General features: G+C 41.9%; 1 protein-coding gene across 1 annotated transcript; it reads left to right on the top strand.

The window, feature by feature from the left end:
* The first annotated feature begins 5,078 nt into the window (after positions 1-5,078).
* On the top strand, positions 5,079-11,365 carry LOC115177656 (zinc finger protein OZF-like). Its single transcript, XM_029738597.1, has 3 exons — positions 5,079-5,122; positions 5,258-5,435; positions 10,060-11,365. The coding sequence occupies exons 1-3, from the start codon at positions 5,120-5,122 to the stop codon at positions 11,199-11,201; spliced, it is 1,323 nt and encodes a 440-aa protein (XP_029594457.1). The 5' UTR covers positions 5,079-5,119; the 3' UTR covers positions 11,202-11,365.
* The last annotated feature ends 10,618 nt before the right edge of the window (positions 11,366-21,983 follow it).

Raw genomic sequence — 21,983 nt, 5'->3', positions numbered from 1 at the left:
TGTGTGTGTCTGTGTTTCTTTGTGGGTGTGTGTGTGTGTGTGTGTGTGTGTGTGTGTGTGTGTGTGTGTGTGTGTGCATGAGTGTGTTGATCATTCCACTCAGAGATTAATTTAAATTGTGTAGATCAGTGATAATACTGACAGCTAGGTTCCTGCCAAGACCCCCTTTTTGATTGGCAATTGAAGTTTTTCAAATGTAATTTTAGGTTGCTTGTTGTACCAAATAAATATTGACATTGCTCTGTGAACTGTTTTAAAGAACTTCTCAGTGATATGACTGGAGATCATCTGCAAAGGATATAACAGCCGAGGGAGTACATTCGTTTTAATTACCGCAATACATCTAACCAATAAAGTCTCAACGATAATCACCTAATCAGATCCTCCGTTTATTGACTAATACTCTTTCTACTGAATAGGCTGCATGATTTATGGAAGATGACATCCAACAGTTCCCTGGAGAGGCGCCCGGGTATGGACAACATTAATATGTGTGGGTATAGACAACATAAATATGTGTGGGTATAGACAACATTAATATGTGTGGGTATAGACAACATTAATATGTGTGGGTATAGACAACATTAATATGTGTGGGTATAGACAACATTAATATGTGTGGGTATAGACAACATTAATATGTGTGGGTATAGACAACATTAATATGTGTGGGTATAGACAACATTAATATGTATGGGTATAGACAACATTAATATGTGTGGGTATAGACAACATTAATATGTGTGGGTATAGACAACATTAATATGTGTGGGTATAGACAACATTAATATGTGTGGGTATAGACAACATTAATATGTGTGGGTATAGACAACATAAATATGTGTGGGTATAGACAACATAAATATGTGTGGGTATAGACAACATTAATATGTGTGGGTATAGACAACATTAATATGTGTGGGTATAGACAACATAAATATGTGTGGGTATAGACAACATAAATATGTGTGGGTATAGACAACATTAATATGTGTGGGTATAGACAACATTAATATGTGTGTAACTCTTGCCCAGGGCTGTGTGTGTAGACCTTTTGGGTCTGACACGGGTTCAGCCTTTTCGCTGCTCGAATGTACTGCAAGTTCCTGTGGTCCGTCCAGACAAGGAATGGGTGTTAATGACCCTCCTGCAAGTGCCACCATTCTTTCAGCGCCTTCTTCACGGCCAACAACTCGCGATCCCCCACGTCGTAATTCTGTTCCGCAGGAGACAGCTTCCGTGAGTAGAAGGTGCATGGATGGAGTTTAGGCGGCGATCCAGTGCGTTGGGAGAGAACAGCCCATACTCCAACCTTGGAGGCGTCCACCTCCACGATGAAGGGCAGAGACGGGTCAGGGTGAGCCAGAAGAGGTGTGTTAATAAAACGTTCCTTGAGCGCACCTCCCCTGACACTCCTGCGAACAACCTAACAACCTCATCTCTGTCCACGATATACTGGGGTTATGCAACTGTAGCCAGGGGAAACCTAAAACTACGGGGTGCGCAGGAGAGTCTAAGATGAGGAAAGTGATGCGTTCATGGTGGTTGTGAGTAACTGTGAGGGAAATGGGAATTGTGGTCTGGCGCATCAGTCCTGTTCCTAGGGGATGGTTGTCTAGGGAAAGGACTGGGCTGGGGGTTGTAAAGAGACTAGAGGAATGCGTAGTGATAAGGCCACTGACCGGTCTAGGAAATTGCTTGCAGGACTCAGTGGGGGACCAGGATAGTCAGGGAAGGTGACATGGAGGAGGACAGGCTGGGTGGACAGAGAGGAGCAAGGCACGTCCACGCCTACTTGGGAAGGTGCAGGAGCGCTCCTCGGCCTGTCGCTTCCTCGCCTGGTTCTCCTTCTGGGACAGGTGTTCCAGGGGTGGTCTGACTCCCCGCCGTAGGAGCGTTGACGTTCCTCAGGGGGAACGTGCGTCGTGCCCACCTCCATGGGCTCAGTCTCGCTGGAGATTCCTGGGAGAGACCCTAACCCCTGAGATGGGCGACGACGGGCACGCAGGAGGTTATCCAGGCAGAGGGCCATGGCGATGAGCTGGTCTAGTGTGAGGTCCTCATCACGACAGGCCAGCTCGGTCTAGACGTCTGCCTGTAGCCGGCTGCGGAAAACCGTCAACAGTGCCTGGTCGTTCCAGCCAGTGGATGCAGCCGCCGTCCGGAAATCCATAACGTACTCCGACGCTGTCCTGGACCCCTGGCAAAGACAGAGGAGAAACTCACCTCCCTGTCAGCCCTACCTCCCTCTCGCCTCCCTCTCAGCCCTACCTCCCTCTCGCCTCCCCCTCACCTCCTTCTCACCTCCCCCTCGCCTCCCTCTCGGCCCTCTGTAGGGTGGTCGAAGATGGCATGGAAGAGTTGGGTGAAGCTCTCATAGAACTGCACTTCTGGTCTGTCCCTCTCCCGGATGGTGGAGCACCCACTCCAGAGCCCAGCCTGTCAGCACCGAGATCACCAAGGCCACCTTGCCCCTCTCGGAGGCCGTCCCGGCATGACGGGCCAGGTGGAGGTCACACTGCAGGAGAAACCCCTACAGTGAGCTGGGGTGTCATCAAACCGCTCCAGGAGGGGCAGGTGGACATTGCTGATTGGACCGGGTGATGTAGATGGTGGTGGGATGGCTGGAACGACCGCAGGGAGCTGGGAAGGTGGTGGTGTAGCCTGCAGTTGGAGTACAGCCCGGAGCACCCCGTCCATGGTAGTCCCGAGGCGCTCCAGGCACGAGGCGGGGTGGCGGAGCTTCGCTCCTACAGAGGAGAGGTCGGGATGTCCTGCTGCTTCCTGTTTTCTTGGGTCGGTCATTCTGTCACTGGTGTAGAGAGGAGTAGACAGGATGCAGTCACAGGTTTATAAATGCAGAATTTATTTAAGCACCACAGATCAAAGCGGGACGAAACCCAAACGCCGTTGTGCTCAAATTATATCTTCATAAACAAAAAGGCACAGGCCCAAGGTGCAAAATATAAAGTAGGAACAATTCCTCTCCTGAAAAAAAGTAACATTTACAATGACCGACAAAGACAAATGGCAGAGGGAGTATATATACAGTGATAGACTGGGGATTGGAACCAGGTGTGTGTAATTATGACGAGACAAGTCCGGGGTTGATGAGTGGAGGGCGCTTGACAGCATTTGGTTCAGCAGCAGCTAGAAGGCCGGCAACGCTGAACGCCTAAACTGGACAGGAGGGGGAGCCAAAGCGAAGGCTGGTGTGACATAATGAGAGAAAATCAATAGAATATTTAAGGCCCTATCAAATAAAAATAAAATGTTTTTACCTAATTCTGTTTTAGTTTTTTTTCTCAAATTCCACTTTCTGGGTTTAGTTTTTCCAGGTTTGTGATTTGTCCTTATTTTTCAGTTTTTCACTCTCAAAAACAGCAAAAGGAGACAACTTGAAATCTGAGAAAAATCAAAGACATTTTCATTTTTGTGTGTAGATACCCTTTAATTCAAGTGGCACCAGCAAGAGCCTTGCTTGGTTAATGGTGTCTCTGTAGCACACATGTGATTGCAGAGTTTGCTGAACAAATCACAACTGGATTGATGCAAATAATCATGATATCATTCTGCCATGTCGGCATAGACTACTTTGTAGTTAACATTTAATTGAAATGTTATTTTTCCATCAACCAGAAGATGGTTGTCATTCGAATCATCGCTAATAGCTACACATAGTGGTAGACAAACGCACACACCCAGACAGGGGCATTTCCGGGCTGTTTCCTCTTCAGAAACTTGCAGGCAGTGGGTTCAGAATAACTCAAACAGAAAATGGATACAAATTATACCACCACGCAAAAGGGCACTTTAGAGACAAGAAGTACAAAAAAGCCCTGGAGGAAAGTATTGTCTGTAAGAACTAAGAGAAAACATAACACCTGGCTGTTTTAAAATGACATTTTATGACAGTGTTATCCAGATTAAACGTTCTAATGGAGAATTTTTCCAATCTCCGTTACCCACTCCAGTCAGCAGATGGCGATATGAGTCTTTCAGGTGATTCTTCTTGCGTGACGTATAATCTAGTGGACGGAACTGGAGGCTTCTTCAACAGCGACAAAAGGCTTCTGATTCAACCAACGTGGTGGTTTGTAGCGACATAAAACCGAAACATTGAAGCTCTTTTGACCAATCTTGTGTAAATTATTCTGTTTACTTGTCTACTAGTTCATTTAAACGTAATTTGCTTGTTAAATTGATACTGCACTTGGCATGAGTTCGCTAAACTAGGCGGAGAAAGAAGTTCTGGTGAAAGGAGAGGAAGAAGCTTTCAGAATGGAAGAGGAGGAAGAGGAGGCTATCACATTGAAAAAAGAGGACGATATTACAGTGAAAGAGGAAGATGGGAAAGAGGTTGTCAGAGTGGAAGAGGAGGAGGTAGAAGCTTTCAGAATCAAAAACGAGGAAGATGCCATAACATTGAAAGAAGAGAATGTAGTGAAAGAAGAGGAAGAACCTTTTGGAGTAAAAGAGGAAGAGGAGGCTATCTCAATAAAAGAGGAGGAAGAAAACGTTTGGGGAGTGAAAGTGGAGGAGACTGAAGATCCGATTAACACCAGTGAGTATTGTCTTAACGGACACAAACGATGCAGTTGTTGTGGTTTTAAAGGGGCATTCTACTGAAGTTCTACACTTGAATATGTTGTTCAGTACTGTAGGAATTGTTTAAGGGGCAATATGCCATTGGTACATATATTTTGGGGCTTTTACATAAATGTATTGAATTCTCCACGTGGTCAATATTAAAGTGCACTTCATCTAATATAACAGGCTTTTAAAATTCAATACTGGAGCATAAATTTTACTTAAAATGTCGAAGGGATGCAAAAGGCACCCATTTAGTGGAACGACCCTTTAACATTTACAACACAAACAGTATTTTTTTATATTTTTAATCAAATATAAAAAATCATGATGAAAGTGTCAATTTTAGGCCCTTTTTAGACATATTAATGCCTCCTATGATTGCAATAGAAGATCATAAGTTTACCGTCTGTTTGATGTTCTCATTCACACAGGAGAGAGACATGACTATCGTGGATCCTCTGGGGAGTCTCAACAACATCTTGATGCTGACGAGGCAGAGAAGAGTCTCTCCAGATCAGAACACCAGATGGTACAGCTTGGTCTGGTCTAGCATACAGCTTGCTCTATCGGGGTCTGGGCTGGGTTTCTGTAAAGCACTTTATGACAACCGTGACATCAGCATCCATAATGATATGTGTCTGTGTCCCCTCTTTATGGTTACCAGGACAACGCTAGCCCTTCCTCCCTCCTGGAGTCCCCGTGTCGTGCCTCTCCTGGTAGCACCTTACTGCTGGGTATGAAGAGGTTGTCTGTACTGCTGGTGGACTGCAGGAAAACAACGGGGCTGAGTGGAACTGTGGGAGGAGGAGAAGCGAAGAAAGGATCAGATTTGACTCATCAAAGTAAGTTTTGTAGTTTAGTTTGAACAAATACAATAGATCTGCCCACTGGTATCTGTTACCAGGACAACCAGCAGAGTTATGTTAGTTGACAGGAAGATAGACTGGTGGATATGGATGTTATGAATATCATAACACTGAAAAAGGATTCTGCCAATGAACAGAGAGAAGCCAATAGACCATATAAAACCTTAGCTTTAGAGAGACATTTTCAAGATGATCTGATTCTGGGTGAATATTTTACAAAAACTTTCCCTATAAAACATTATGGATGTTACATTGCCTGTCCTAGTCAACCCCCTATCTTTACAAGACTCTAGAACAGGCAGACAAAACTCCAGACACTTCAATGTGGTCTGTATTGCTTCATTAACGTCTGATCTACAGAACTTGTTAAACATGCAAATGTACAGTTGTAGTCGGAAGTTTACATACACCTTAGCCAAATACATTTAAACTCAGTTTTTTACAATTCCTGACATTTAATCCTAGTACAAATTCCCTGTCTTAGGTTAGTTAGGATCGCCACTTTATTTTAAGAATGTGAAATGTCAGAATAATAGTAGAGAGATTTATTTCAGCTTTCATTTATTTCATCACATTCCCAGTGGGTCAGAAGTTTACATACACTCAATTAGTATTTGGTAGCATTGCCTTTAAATTGTTTAACTTGGGTCAAATGTTTTGGGTAGCCTTCCACAAGCTTCCCACAATAAGTTGGGTGGATTTTGGCCCATTCCTCCTGACAGAGCTGGTGTAACTGAGTCAGGTTTGTAGGCCTCCTTGCTCGCACATGCTTTTTCAGTTCTGCCCACACATTTTCTATAGGATTGAGGTCAGGGCTTTGTGATGGCCACTCCAATACCTTGACTTTGTTGTCCTTAAGCCATTTTTCCACAACTGTGCAAGTATTCTTGGGGTCATTGTCCATTTGGAAGACCCATTTGCGACCAAGCATTAACTTCCTGATTGATGTCTTGAGATGTTGCTTCAATATATCCACATCATTTTCATCCCTCATGATGCCATATATTTTGTGAAGGCCACCAGTCCCTCCTGCAGCAAAGCACCCCCACAACATGATGCTGCCACCCCCGTGCTTCAGGGTTGGGATGGTGTTCTTCGGCTTGCAGGCCTCCCTTTTTCCTCCAAACATAACAATGGTCATTGTGGCCAAACAGTTCTAATTTTGTTTCATCAGATCAGAGGACATTTCTCCAGAAAGTACGATCTTTGTCCCCGTGTGCAGTTGCAAACCGGAGTCTGGCTTTTTTATGGCGGTTTTGGAGCAGTGGCTTCTTCCTTGCTGAGTGGCCTTTCAGGTTATGTTGATATAGGACTTGTTTTACTGTGGATATAGATACTTTTGTACCTGTTTCCTCCAGCATCTTCACAAGGTCGTTTGCTGTTGTTCTGGGATTGATTTGCACTTTTCGTACCAAAGTACGTTCATCTCTAGGAGACAGAACGCGTCTCCTTCCTGAGCGGTATGACGGCTGCGGGGTCCCATGATGTTTATACTTGCATACTATTGATGAACGTGGTACCTTCAGGCATTTGGAAATTGCTCCCAAGGATGAACCAGACTTGTGGAGGTCTACAATTTTTTTCTGATATCTTGGCTGATTTTTTACAAATTTTCCATGATATCAAGCAAAGAGGCACTGAGTTTGAAGGTAGACCTTTGAAATACATCCACATGTACACCTTCAATTGACTCAAATGATGTCAATTAGCCTATCAGAAGCTTATAAAGCCATAACATCATTTTCTGGAATTTTCCAAGCTGTTTAAAGGCACACTAAGTTGACTGTATGTAAACTCCTGACCCACTGGAATTGGGATACAGTGAATTATAAGTGAAATAAGACATTTGTGGAGTGGTTGAAAAACGAGTTTTAATGACTCCAACCTAAGTGTATGTGATCTTCCGACTTCAACTGTATGTATATATTTTTAAACAAGCTGTGTCAGCCTTTTCTAAAAGCTGTGAAATCTACTTTAACAGGTCAAATAAACTCCAACATATAGACTTTAAAGAACATTGTTTCATTTGGAATGACTAACTTTTCTTGTTCATGTAACTGATGCCAGTGTGCTGCTAACAGTTTAGTTTCCTCCACTGTCCCCATACTGGACTCAAACTAGTGATCCTCTGCTTCTCAATATGCGTGACTGCCCTCCTTGACAATGAACCGATTGAGTTATACAAAAGGTACCAGTTGGATAGCTCCATCTGTGACGTTTCAAGCTAGCTGTGGAGTGAGCTTACAGCACGTTCTTACCTCCGTTACACTTGTTCAGGTTGACTTTCCCACAGAATCAACCATATACAGTACCAGTCAAAAGTTAGGACACAACTACTCATTCAAGGGTTTTTCTTTATTTTTACTATTTTCTACATTGTAGAATAGTGGTGAAGACATCAAAACTATGAAATATCACATATGGAATCATAGAGTAGCCAAAAAAGTGTTAAACAATATGCCACACCTGTCAGGTAAATGGATTGTCTTGGCAAAGGACAAATTTTAACTAACAGGGATATAAACAAATGTGTGCACCAAATTTGAGAGAAATAAGCTTTTGTGCGTATTGAAAATATCAGGGATATTTCAGCTCATGAAACATGGGACCAACACTTTACATATTTATATTTTTAATAACATCTACCCAAAATATTTCACTTTCTTTTTTACATTACCCAAAATATCATGACATTAACGATAGTTAAAATGTGTGAACGTCTAAATAAAGAAATGCCATTGTGTCGACCCTATCGACAATGGGGAGATGTTACTGATGGGCTTTGTGTCTGTCTCCAATGTAAAAAAAATAAACAAGTTTTGGTCTTCGACACAAAATTACTTATTTTAGGTTTTCAGGAAGTGTGTGTAGGTCCCATTCTGTATCATACAGCTATGAAGGTTATATATTTACAGCCACCTGCTTGATAGGAATCCAGTTCTGACTTGTAAAACAGAATGAATAAAATAAGTAATGTAAACATATCAGTAATTACCAGGAAGCTCTACAAAATTTGTTTTAAAATCACACAGATTTTTGAAATGTTTGAAAGCTGGCCTCAGGTTATTGAGGGATCTGATTTGGTTTAACCTGTCTGGGCAAGGTGGGACGCTTGCATCCCACCCTAGTCAACAGCCAGTGGAATCGTGTGCCGCGAAATACAAATACCTCAAAAATGCTATAACTTCAATTTCTCAAACATATGACTATTTAACACCATTTTAAAGACAAGACTCTTGTTAATCTAACCACATTGTCCGATTTCAAAAAGGCTTTACAGCGAAAGCGAAACATTAGATTATGTCAGGAGAGTACCCTGCCAAAAATAATCACACAGACATTTTCAAAGCAAACATATATGTCACAAAAACCAAAACCACAGTTAAATGCAGCACTAACCTTTAATCTTCATCATATGACACTCCTAGGACATTATGTTATACAATACATGCATGTTTTGTTCAATCAAGTTCATATTTATATCAAAAACCAGCTTTTTACATTAGCATGTGATGTTCAGAACTAGCATACCCACCGCAATCTTCCGGTGAATTTACTAAATTACTCATGATAAACCTTCACAAAAAACATAATTATTTTAAGAATTATAGATGCAGAACTCCTTTATGCAATCGCGGTGTCAGATTTTAAAATAGCTTTTCGGTGAAAGCACATTTTGCAATATTCTGAGTACATAGCTCGGCCATCACGGCTAGCTATTTTGACACCCACCAAGTTTGGGGCTCACTAAACTCAGAATTACTATTAGAAAAATTGGATTACCTTTGCTGTTCTTCGTCAGAATGCACTCCCAGGACTTCTACTTCAACAACAAATGTTGTTTTGCTTCCAAATAGTCCATAGTTATATTCAAATAGCTCCGTTTTGTTTGTGCGTTCAGGTCACTATACGAAGGGTGACGCGCGAGCGCATTTCGTGACAAAACATTTCAAAATATTCCATTACCATACTTAGAAGCATGTCAAACGCTGTTTAAAATCAATTTTTATGCTATTTTTCTTGTAAAATAGCGATAGTATTCCAACTGGGCAACGTTGCATTCATTCAAAGGCTGAAAGAAAAAAATGGAGAATTCTCGTGAATGCGCATCTCAGTCTCACTGTCCCCAGGCTGACCACTCACAAACTCTCCTGCTGTTCTTCGCCCAGAGACAGCAGACACCCCATTCCACTTTCTGGCGGCTTTAGAGAGCCAATGGAAGCCTTAGAAAATATCACGTTACAGCACCGATGCTGTATTTTCGATAGAGATGCAACAGAAGGACAACAAATTGTCAGACAAGGCACTTCCTGTATGGAATCTTCTCAGGTTTTGGCCTGCCATATGAGTTCTGTTATACTCACAGACACCATTCAAACAGTTTTAGAAACTTTAGTGTTTTCTATCCAAATCTACTAATTATATGCATATTCTCGTTTCTGGGCAAGAGTAGTGACCAGTTTAAATCGGGTACGTTTTTTTTATCCGGCCGTGCAAATACTGCCCCCTAGCCCCAACAGGTTAAACCTCATAGCAAGGCTGTATTATCATGTGGAGATTTCATTCTGGTCTGTCTTAAAATAAACACTGTCTTTGGCAGGAGGAAAACCAAACTTGGAGGAACCAAAGATGTCCAAACCAGCAAGTCGACACCTCTGCTCCCAGATTGGAAAGAGTTTTAACAAGTTAGGAAGCCTGAAAATACATGAGAGAATACACACAGGGCAGAAGCCTTTCCATTGCTCCCAGTGTGGGAAGAGTTTTAAGCGGTTAGACACCCTCAAAGCTCATGAGCGTATACACACAGGGGAGAAGCCTTACACATGCTCAGACTGTGGGATGACATTTTACTCTTCACACTCACTTAAAAGTCACGCGAGAATTCACACAGGGGAGAAGCCTTTCCATTGCTCCCAGTGTGGGAATAGTTTTAAGCGGTTACTCACCCTCAAAGCTCATGAGCGTATACACACAGGGGAGAAGCCTTTCCATTGCTCCCAGTGTGGGAAGAATTTTAAGCGGTTAGACACCCTCAAAGCTCATGGGCGTATACACCAAGGGGCGAAGCCTTTCCATTGCTCCCAGTGTGGGAAGAATTTTAAGCAGTTAGACACCCTCAAAGCTCATGAGCGTATACACACAGGGGAGAAGCCTTACAAATGCTCAGACTGTGGGAAGACATATTACTCATCACACTCACTTAAAAGTCATGTGAGAATTCACACAGGGGAGAAGCCTTACCTCTGCTCCCATTGTGGAAAGAGTTTTAGTCACTTTGGAAACATGAAAGCTCATGAGCGTATACACACAGGGGAGAAGCCTTACCACTGCTCCCAGTGTGGAAAGAGTTTTAACTATTCAGGAAACCTAAAAGACCACATGAGACTGCACACAGGGGAGAAGCCTTACAAATGCTCAGACTGTGGGAAGACCTATTACTCTTCGCAGTCACTTAAAATTCATGTGAGAATCCACACAGGGGAGAAGCCTTACCACTGCTCCCAGTGTGGAAATAGTTTTAGCCACTTAGGAACCCTGAAAGTTCATCAGCGACTACACACAGGGGAGAAGCCTTACCACTGCTCCCAGTGTGGAAAGAGTTTTGGCCAAGTAGGAACCCTGAAAGCTCATGAGCGAATTCACACAGGAGAGAAGCCTTACCACTGCTCCCAATGTGGAAAGAGTTTTAACCATTCGGGAAAGCTGAAAAAACATGTGAGAATCCACACAGGAGAAAAATAATTACTTCTCCTTGACTTCTTAAAATTCATCAGAGAACATACACAGTGCTCCCAGTGTCTTATATTGTTGACTGAGAATGTGTTTACTTGTTTATACCATATGAATTTAAATTGTACAATGTATATTCAAAATATATTTGTTTTTATTAGGAAACATGAATTCAATATAGAGTACAGTGGTTCGTCCTTTAAAAGTTGCAGCGTACTGCAGCACAGCTTGCATGGTGCCACAGAATACTATGACATGTTATTTAAGTGTCAACCACTGTCAACATCAATGCTAGTTAGTGCTAGTTTGACCACCAGAGGGCATCTTTGAGAAGCATTTAATCATCTTCAATAGTGGCTGTATTAGAGAATGTAAAACTTTTTTGTAAGAACAATGTAAATGGGACTGATTTCAAAAAATGTTGCTTTATTAATTTGATTAATATTATGGTGTTTCTATTCCAAAAAAAACGAAAAACCCTCGGTTTCCGTTAGAATGGAACGTAAAATATGGCCCTGTACAATGTGACGGTCTGGAGTAGGCTACAGTACTGGGCTATTTAGCTAAAGAATCCCCGTGTCGTGAGGGCACACCGGAGACCGGGGTTCAATTCCCCGATGGGGAGGAAGGAGTAGGCTGTTCTTGTAAATAAGAATTTGTTCTTAACTGACTTGCGTAGTTAAATAAAGGTTACACTAAGAGCATAACATTTCTACACCATAATTGTATAATTGTCGTCTAACCAATACCCAAACGGAGAAAACAATCTAATTGATTGATCAAGACCAGTCCCCATGCTTGTCTCAGAGCAGCGCAAAACAGTGCTAAAATAGTTGTAGGCTTTTGCTTCAAATCCTATTGCTTCTATCTTCAATATGCTCTTTAAATAAATAAGACCTACACCACTTTAAACAGCACATTACTCAACACTCGTGATACTCATGTCACCTACTGTAAATTGAAAAATATCACATGACTCTCCGCCAATAATTACATATAGAGGATTCTAAATTAAAACTAAAAGTCGCCGCATTGGTCTCCCGGTGACGGCCGGTACGGGTATCGAACCTGCATCAGAGAAGTGTTGGTAAAGGTATATTGTCCTGCCAGTAGCCCATAATGGGCTATTATAATACTGTACATGGTGTCTACAGTGAGGGGAAAAAAGTATTTGATCCCCTGCTGATTTTGTACGTTTGCCCACTGACAGAAATGATCCGTCTATAATTTTAATGGTAGGTTTATTTGAACAGTGAGAGACAGAATAACAACAAAAAAATCCAGAAAAACGCATGTCAAAAATGTTAGAAATTGATTTGCATTTTAATGAGGGAAATAATTATTTGACCCCTCTGCAAAACATGACTTAGTACTTGGTGGCAAAACCCTTGTTGGCAATCACAGAGGTCAGACATTTCTTGTAGTTGACCACCAGGTTTGCACACATCTCAGGAGGGATTTTGTCCCACTCCTCTTTGCAGATCTTCTCCAAGTCATTAAGGTTTCGAGGCTGACGTTTGGCAACTCGAACCTTCAGCTCCCTCCAGAGATTTTCTATGGGATTAAGGTCTGGAGACTGGCTAGGCCACTCCAGGACCTTAATGTGCTTCTTCTTGAGCCACTCCTTTGTTGCCTTGGCCGTGTGTTTTGGGTCATTGTCATGCTGGAATACCCATCCACGACCCATTTTCAATGCCCTGGCTGAGGGAAGGAGGTTCTCACCCAAGATTTGACGGTACATGGCCCCGTCCATCGTCCCTTTGATGCGGTGAAGTTGTCCTGTCCCCTTAGCAGAACCCCCCCCCCCCAAAATTTGACGGTGGGAATGGTGTTCTTGGGGTCATAGGCAGCATTCCTCCTCCTCCAAACACGGTGAGTTGAGTTGATGCCAAAGAGCTCCATTTTGGTCTCATCTGACCACAACACTTTCACCCAGTTGTCCTCTGAATCATTCAGATGTTCATTGGCAAACTTCAGACGGGCATGTATATGTATTCTTGAGCAGGGGGACCTTGCGGGCGCTGCAGGATTTCAGTCCTTCACGGCGTAGTGTGTTACCAATTGATTTCTTGGTGACTATGGTCCCAGCTGCCCTGAGATCATTGACAAGATCCTCCCGTGTAGTTCTGGGCTGATTCCTCACCGTTCTCATGATCATTGCAACTCCATGAGGTGAGATCTTGCATGGAGCCCCAGGCCGAGGGACATTGACAGTTATTTTGTGAATAATCGCACCAACTGTTGTCACCTTCACACCAAGCTGCTTGGCGATGGTCTTGTAGCCCATTCCAGCCTTGTGTAGGTCTACAATCTTGTCCCTGACATCCTTGGAGAGTGTCGTGGAACATTGCTTCAAAAATATAACACTCTTACAAGAACCTTTGAATTCAATATAGACTTTAATACAGAGTAGCAAAGCCGAACCCTTCCACTAAAAAGACTAAATTCTCATATTACAGAGTCCTATCTTTATAGGATTCTGTCTTTGCTTAACGTATAGAGTCCCCTCCCAATATATGAAAATAACTTCCCTAGACCGTTCTTTACCATTATCTCTCCATATCAGTTGTTGCTTGATAACGCCCACATCTGACAGCTGTATAGGTTATAATGGTAGCAGGGCCTGGTCCTATATGTTCCATTCCTTATATAGCCATTCTGTTTCAGCTCTTCAAAGTGGACAGCCTAAATGCTGCTAATAATGGAAATGGAATCAGAGTCATGAGTTTTGCTCCCACAAGAGCTCTTTGGTCTTGGCCACGGTGGAGAGTTTGGAATCTGATTGATTGATTGCTTCTGTGGACAGGTGTCTCTTATACAGGTAACAAGCTGAGATTGGGAGCACTCCCTTTAAGAGTGTGCTCCTAATCTCAGCTCGTTACCTGTATAAAAGACACCTGGGAGCCAGAAATCTTTCTCATTGAGAGGGGGTCAAATACTTATTTCCCTCACTAAAATGCAAATCAATTTATAACATTTTTGACATGCGTTTTTCTGGATATTTTGTTGTTATTCTATCTCTTACTGTTCAAATAAACCTACCATTAAAATTATAGACTGATCCTTTCTTTGTCAGTGGGCAAACGTACAAAATCAGCAGGGAATCAAATACTTTTTTCCCTCACTGTAGGTCAGGATAACCAAAACATTTCTTTATTAAAGACTATCAGAAAGAATGTTGGTACTTATTTATTTTGATCCAAAGCCATGAATGAGTGAGTCACTCAGCTTTATGTAGGTGCCGGCGATATAACTGTGCCATCAACTTGATTATATATAATGATATTTTGGAGGTTATTTCGTTTTCAAAAAAACTAAAGTGAGCGATTTGTAATCTGAATAAAGGCCAGAATAATATTTGTAAAGGCCAAAACATTTATATCTGTTTTTAGAGGGAGAGAAACGCTGGGCCAGTTTTGCGCCACCCTGTGGGACTCCCAATCACAGTCAGATGTGATACATAATACTTTTTGTTGTTTTATTTGTTTTGTCTTTTCTAGTGGATTAAACTGAAATTGCAACCAATCACGGCCGGTTGTGATTCAGCCAACCTAACTAAGAAATACATTTGATGATAGAAGTCGCCCCCTATCCTCCTTCTAGGCAAGTCTTTTGTCCAGCTACCTGCTAATAGCCATAATGGCGCTGTACGACATGACCGTGTGTGTTTTGAAAGAGTATTTTCCAGTAAGCAACAATTTGTTTATCTTCATTAGACAAGTTTGTTCCAATATTTCTGTCATTCATTGCTATTTGTTCCCATAGTAATTCGTTATGGATCCATAACTAAATAAACATCTGCATTTTGAAAGAGTATTTTTATCACTATTAACGAAAGCATAAAGATGTTGATGAAGAAATACTGTACTGCTGTTTTGAGTTAAATGTAACACTTAAGAGTACTTTAAGCATCGAATACATTGCAGGTAGGGGGATGTTCACACCTACAGTAGCCGGGATATAAAGAGTCTATTGTCCTGCTAATCGGGCTACAAGTGTCTGAAAACCTGTTTTGAAAATGCCACCAGGTGTCCATCACTACTGTAAATAAAAACACAGCATCTTGTTTACATCTTGTTTACGTTCTTTATTGTAACCACGTCACAAATCATTTGTATCTACCTTTCCAATTGCTTTTAGCGTTTGGGATTTACAAATGTGCGCTTTTCTTATAATTTTTCGTTAAATCCAGTTAGGATTTAAGTATAACTTTTGACTGATGCCTTTAGTGAGAGGTCTAATGCTTTAATATTTAATAATATCTGCCCTCCGAATTAATATCTAAGATGCATTTTTCACGCCATTATTACTTACATTGTTTTAGTTTGAACGTGCAGACAGGCACTAAGAACAGCGGGAGCGTTTCCCTAGTCAGCACCATTATTAATGCAATGCCCCTTAAAGTGTTGCTCTGTGCTACCCAGTGGGGCGGGGGTCCACCCCCCTTCCTCCTCCCTTTCCCATGGGCTAGGTCCGTCTTCTGTGCGCGGCTCTGCGACCCATCCCGTGCCCCGTGCCCTCTTGCCTTGAACCTTGCACGCCCTTCGCTGTTTCAGTGGATACAGCTGGAGAACTGCAAGGCAATCCCATTGTCCGCCACTCTGGAGACATGACCAATATGACCAATATATATATTGTCCTGCTAATAATATATCTGTGAAAATATCCAAGGAGATTTAATTTCATTCTAAATTAATAATAATAATCGCTTTGTTTAAAAAAATTGTAAATAAAGCCAGTTAGTTATTTAGAATCATTTATTTCTGTTTTTAGAAGGAGAGAAATCAAAATCCTACCATCACCTCATGGGTCTCACGGTCGCGGCCGGCACAGGTATTGAACCAGCATCTGTAACAGCACAGTTTGCACTGCGATGCAGTGTCTTAAACTGCTGCGCCACTCGGGAGCTGTACATTGTGTAACAAGAAGAAGAGGAGGGTGTTACAGTGAAAGAATAGAAAGAACCTTTCAGAATGGAAGAGGTGGCTGTTATAGTGAAAGAGCATTTTAGAGAGGAAGAGGATGCTGTCTCAAAGGTGAAGAAGGAAGACATTTTGGGAGTGAAAGGGGAGGAGACAGAATATCAGATTAGCACCAGTGAGTACTGTCTTAAACAGGGTCACACACTATGCCGTTGAACTAATGTGTTGTTTTTAAGGGTTATTCTACTGAAGTTCTACACTTGAATATGTTGTTCATTATTGTATAAATTGTTTAAGGGTCAATCTGCCATTGGTACATAAATTAGATTTATTGGATCCCTACAAATCTGAATCCCTACAAATAAGCTGGGCTAGACAATCTGGACCCTTTCTTTCTAAAATGATCAGCCGAAATTGTTGCAACCCTTACTACTAGCCTGTTCAACCTCTCTTTCGTATCGTCTGAGATCCCCAAAGATTGGAAAGCTGCTGCGGTCATCCCCCTCTTCAAAGGGGGAGACACTCTAGACCCAAACTGTTATAGACCTATATCCATCCTGCCCTACCTTTTCTAAAATATTTGAAAGCCAAGATAACAAACAGATCACCGACCAGTTCGAATTCCACCGTATCTTCGCCACTATGCAATCTGGTTTCCGAGCAGGTCATGGCGCTGATGGTCCTAAACGATATCATAACTGCCATCGATAAAAGACAGTATTGTGCAGCCGCCTTCATCGACTTGGTCAAGGCTTGGTCAATCACCGCATTCTTATCGGCAGACTCAATATCCTTGGCTTCACAAATGACTGCTTCGCCTGGTTCACCAACTACTTCTCAGATAGAGGTCAGTGTGTCAAATCGGAGGGCCTGTTGTCCGGACCTCTGGCAGTCTCTATGGGGGTGCCACAGGGTTCAATTCTCGGGTCGAGTCTTTTCTCTGTATATATCAATGATGTTGTCCTCTTGCTGCTGGTGATTCTCTGATCCACCTCTACTCAGATGACACCATTCTGTATACAACTGGCCCTTCTTTGGACACTGTGTGAACAAACCTCCAAATGAGCTTCAATGCCATACAACACTCCTTCCGTGGCTGCCAACTGCTTTTAAATGCTAGTAAAACTAAATGCATGCTCTTCATCCGATTACTGCCCGCACCCGCCCGACTAGCATCACTACTCTGGACGGTTCTGACTTAGAATATGTAGACAACTACAAATACCTAGGTCTATGGTTAGACTGTAAACTCTCCTTCCAGACTCACATTAAGCATCTCCAATCCAAAATTAAATCTAAAATCGGCTTCCTATTTCGCAACAAAGCCTCCTTCACTCATGCTGCCAAACACCCTCGTAAAACTGACTATTCTACCGATCTTTGACTTCGGCGATGTCATTTACAAAATAGCCTCCAACACCTACTCAGCAAACTGGATGTTGTCTATCACAGTGCCATCCATTTTGTCACCAAAGCCCCATATACTACCCACCACTGCAACCTATATGCTCTCGTTGGCTGGCCCTCACTACATATTCGTCGCCAAACCCACTGGTTCCAGGTCATCTATAAGCCTTTGCTAGGTAAAGCCCCGCCTTATCTCAGCTCACTGGTCACCATAGCAACACCCACCCTTAGCACGCGCTCCAGCAGGTATTTTTCACTGGTCACCCCCAAAGCCAACACTTCCTTTGGCTGCCTTTCCTTCCAGTTCTCTGCTGCCAATGACTGGAACGATTTGCAAAAATCACTGAAGCTGGAGTCTTATATCTCCCTCTCTAACTTTAAGCTTCAGCTGTCAGAGCAGGTTACCGATGGCTGTGTACAGGTACAGCGAATCTGTAAATAGCACACCCAACTACCTCATCCCCATATTGTTATTTATCCTCTTGCTCTTTTGCACCCCAGTATCTCTACTTGCACATCATCTGCACATTTATCACTCCAGTGTTAATGCTAAATTGTAATTATTTTGCCTCTATGGCCTATTTATTGCCTTACCTCCCTACTCTTCTACATTTGCACACACTGTACATAGATGTTTCTATTGTGTTATTGAATGCACATTTGTTTATGTGTAACTCTGTGTTGTTGTTTTTGTCGCACTGCTTTGCTTTATCTTGGCCAGGTCGCAGTTGTAAATGAGAACTTGTTCTCAACTGGCCACCTGGTTAAAATAAGGTGAAATAAATACAAATAAAAAAATACCTTCATGAGTTTCTATAGTAGCAAGGATCTGACACCTCCGGAGGGCTTGATGGCTCAATCCACCAGAGGTATGGTTACAACATAGGCATTGTTCAAAGGCATCTCTGTTCAAGAGATCTGTAATGCAGCATGTTGTGGTGATGTACCTTCATGAGGTTCTACTGACTGGACATCACTGCACATACGGTGAGTAGAGTGGGGACCTCTGAGGGATGATCCTGTCTAGACTTGGCATCAGAGAGTATATGAGCTCTATGGTAGTTGACTATATCCCCAAAGTGAAAGACTAACGAGTCATTAAAATAGAACTGAAGGTTACCTAACGGATCCCTAATTCTATGACATTCACCAGGTTAAATAACAGAACCCTGATTCTATGATGTTCACCAGGTTACCTAACAGAACCCTGATTCTATGATGTTCACCAGGTTACCTAACAGAACCCTGATTCTATGATGTTCACCAGGTTACCTAACAGAACCCTGATTCTGTGATATTCACCAGGTTACCTAACAGAACCCTGATTCTGTGATATTCACCAGGTTACCTAACAGAACCCTGATTCTGTGATATTCACCAGGTTACCTAACAGAACCCTGATTCTGTGATATTCACCAGGTTACCTAACAGAACCCTGATTCTGTGATATTCACCAGGTTACCTAACAGAACCCTGATTCTGTGATATTCACCAGGTTACCTAACAGAACCCTGATTCTGTGATATTCACCAGGTTACCTAACAGAACCCTGATTCTGTGATATTCACCAGGTTACCTAACAGAACCCTGATTCTGTGATATTCACCAGGTTACCTAACTGAACCCTGATTCTGTGATATTCACCAGGTTACCTAACAGAACCCTGATTCTGTGATATTCACCAGGTTACCTAACAGAACCCTGATTCTGTGATATTCACCAGGTTACCTAACAGAACCCTGATACTGTGATATTCACCAGGTTACCTTTCACACATGGAAGACGGGAGCGACTACGTCCCTTATAAGGGAAGTGGCGTGGTCTGCTATTGGCCGTTGCTCGATTGACGTTGTTTGACTGGATCTCCCTAGACTCCACCACTAACGAGGCTTATAATATCATAGAACCGGGGTTATGTTAGGTAACCTTAAGCTACATGTCCTACTTTGCTAATTTCTCTGTATAAAATGGCCCATAACTTTAACACAAGCAGAGATCCTGAAACTGATATACCCTTAAAGTATATTATGTTCAACAATATATATAAAAAATCGAAACATTTATATTTTAAATATTCATATAGATATTTTCTATATTAATAAATTCATGTAAGAAATGTATGACTGAAATCAAAAACAAATCAAATTAAGTGTCGACCTTACAGTGAAATGCTTACTTACAAGCCCTTAACCAACAATGCAGTTTTAAGAAAAAGGAAAAATACTACTCCTATTACAGAACAAGTGGTAAATCTTCACATGACACCCATTGTTGGAGGACTGTAGCATCTAATGATGAAATATTATGGAGTCTTAAAGGAGGACTGTAGCATCTAATGATGAAACATTATGGAGTCTTAAAGGAGGACTGTAGCATCTAATGATGAAACATTATGGAGTCTTAAAGGAGGACTGTAGCATCTAATGATGAAACATTATGGAGTCTTAAAGGAGGACTGTAGCATCTAATGATGAAACATGTAGCATCTCCACAGAGGAGCTCTGTCATGATTGTAGCAGGTTTACTAACGAGTTACTTATATTAGCTGTGTTGACTATGACGTTACTTTAGCTAATATGGTGACAACGATGTAGGCTGTGTGTAGCAGTTATGATATGGTTTGGTTTGGAAAGTTTTTTTTCTCCTGGTCACATACAGCTGATGTGTTGTGCATTGAAGTCCAGAAGCGAAGGGAAAAGGTGAGCGCATTGACGGGAGAAGAAATACAACGTGGCTGTTGTGAACTGTGTTTAAGCGTCATTAGGGGTGAATTCATTCATCCGATTCTGTTGCCAATGTTTCTTAAACAGAACAAAACCGGGATAAACATACCTGAATTTGTCCAATAGAATCTACATTTCATCTAGATGCAGGCGAGAGTGTGCAAGGCAGTATGGAATGTGTCACTGTCTGTCACCTCAAATTTTTCTCTCAACCTGTGTGCACCTACATTCTAAATATTAATTCATAGGCTAAGTTGTAGTAACCTCATGATAGGTATAGGGGAAATGTTAGTATCATGTAGTAGCCTAAACCTATCGCTGTTACATTGAACAGGGTGAATGAAATATGAATGACAGTCATCTGATATGCTGTAAAAGAAATAAGGCCATGCTCATGAAAAAAACAAATTGTCCTGCCTCCTTTTAAATGGCACTGACCTCCACTGTTAGGGTGGTGGACCATTCTTTGTACACATGGGAAACTGTTGAGCTGGAAAAACCCAGCAGCATTGAGGTTCTTGATACAAACTTGTGCGCCTGGCATCTACTACCATACCCTGTTCAAAGGCACTTAAATATTTTGTCTTCCCCATTCACCCTCTGAATGATACACATACACAATCCATGTCTCATTTGTCTCAAGGCTTAAAAATCCTTATTTAATCTGTCTCCCCCTTCATCTACACTGATTGAAGTGGATTTAACTAGTGACATCAATAAGGGATCATAGCTTTCACCTGGATTCACCTGGTCAGTTTGTCATGGAAGGAGCAGGTTTGAGTTTGAGTTTATTTTATTTTTACAGGGACAGTGCACATTAATCAACGTTTCAGTAAAAGTGCCGGTTTTAGCCAGCCGGCTAATTTTCAACCGCAGTCCCTGGGCAGGTGTTCTTAATGTTTTGTAGACTCAGAGTATAGCACTACAGATAATCAAGTGCTATTTGCATGTGATGCATTTGCTCTGTTGTTTACAGGATGATTTGTATCTTATAGAGCGTGGCTTTAAGGGAATAGTATGGTCACATCTAGATAAAAACGAATGTGAAAATAAACAGAGCAAATGTGTATTAAAACACAACCTATTCATATAAGTATTTATTCAGCATCTACATATTCATATTAAGCTTCTACGTCTGTGAACAGGAACGTATTATTTGTAAGACGGAAGAGAAAATATATCAGCTTATTGTTAAATTATTATGACGTTCGTTCCAATACAAAAAGTGTTGTAACTATTGTTTCCAAACTGCGTTACCCACTCCAGTCATCAGATGACGATGTGCGTCTTTCATGTGACGCTTCTTGCGTGACGTATAATGGACTGGACGGACGCTTCTTCAGGAACAACAACACCGCTACTCTTTCAACCACCACGGTAGCTTGCTAGCCAACGTAAAACTGAAAGATTGACGCTTTAGACCATGTTAATGTACATTAGCTAATCTCAGTGTTGTAAACACTTTTCTGTTGACTTATCAACTGATGACCTTTAACCTAATTTGCTTGTTCAATTTGCAAACTTGTTAAAGATTGATACTGAGCCTAGCACTAGGCTAGTCGCTAATGCTAACTGATTAGCTAACATCCCCGACCATGACCTCACTAAACTACTCGTCCCCTGCTGAAGAAGAGGAGGTCTGCTGTATGGAGAAAGAAGCTCTGGCGCTGAACATTGTCGTGAAAGATGAGGGTGTTACAGTGAAAGAAGAGAAAGAACCTTTTAAAGTGGAAGAAGACGCT

This window comes from Salmo trutta, chromosome 38, assembly GCF_901001165.1.
Source record: "Salmo trutta chromosome 38, fSalTru1.1, whole genome shotgun sequence".
NCBI classification, from domain to species: Eukaryota; Metazoa; Chordata; class Actinopteri; order Salmoniformes; family Salmonidae; genus Salmo; species Salmo trutta.
The sequence above is the reverse complement of the archived record's forward strand: the minus strand, read 5'-3'. Positions and strand labels throughout refer to the sequence as shown.

What these genes read in the sequence shown, in the direction of transcription:
- LOC115177656 (XM_029738597.1), top strand. An exon ending in ATCAGATTTGACTCATCAAA is followed by an intron (nt 5,436 to 10,059) that starts GTAAGTTTTGTA and finishes TGTCTTTGGCAG; the next exon opens with GAGGAAAACCAAACTTGGAG.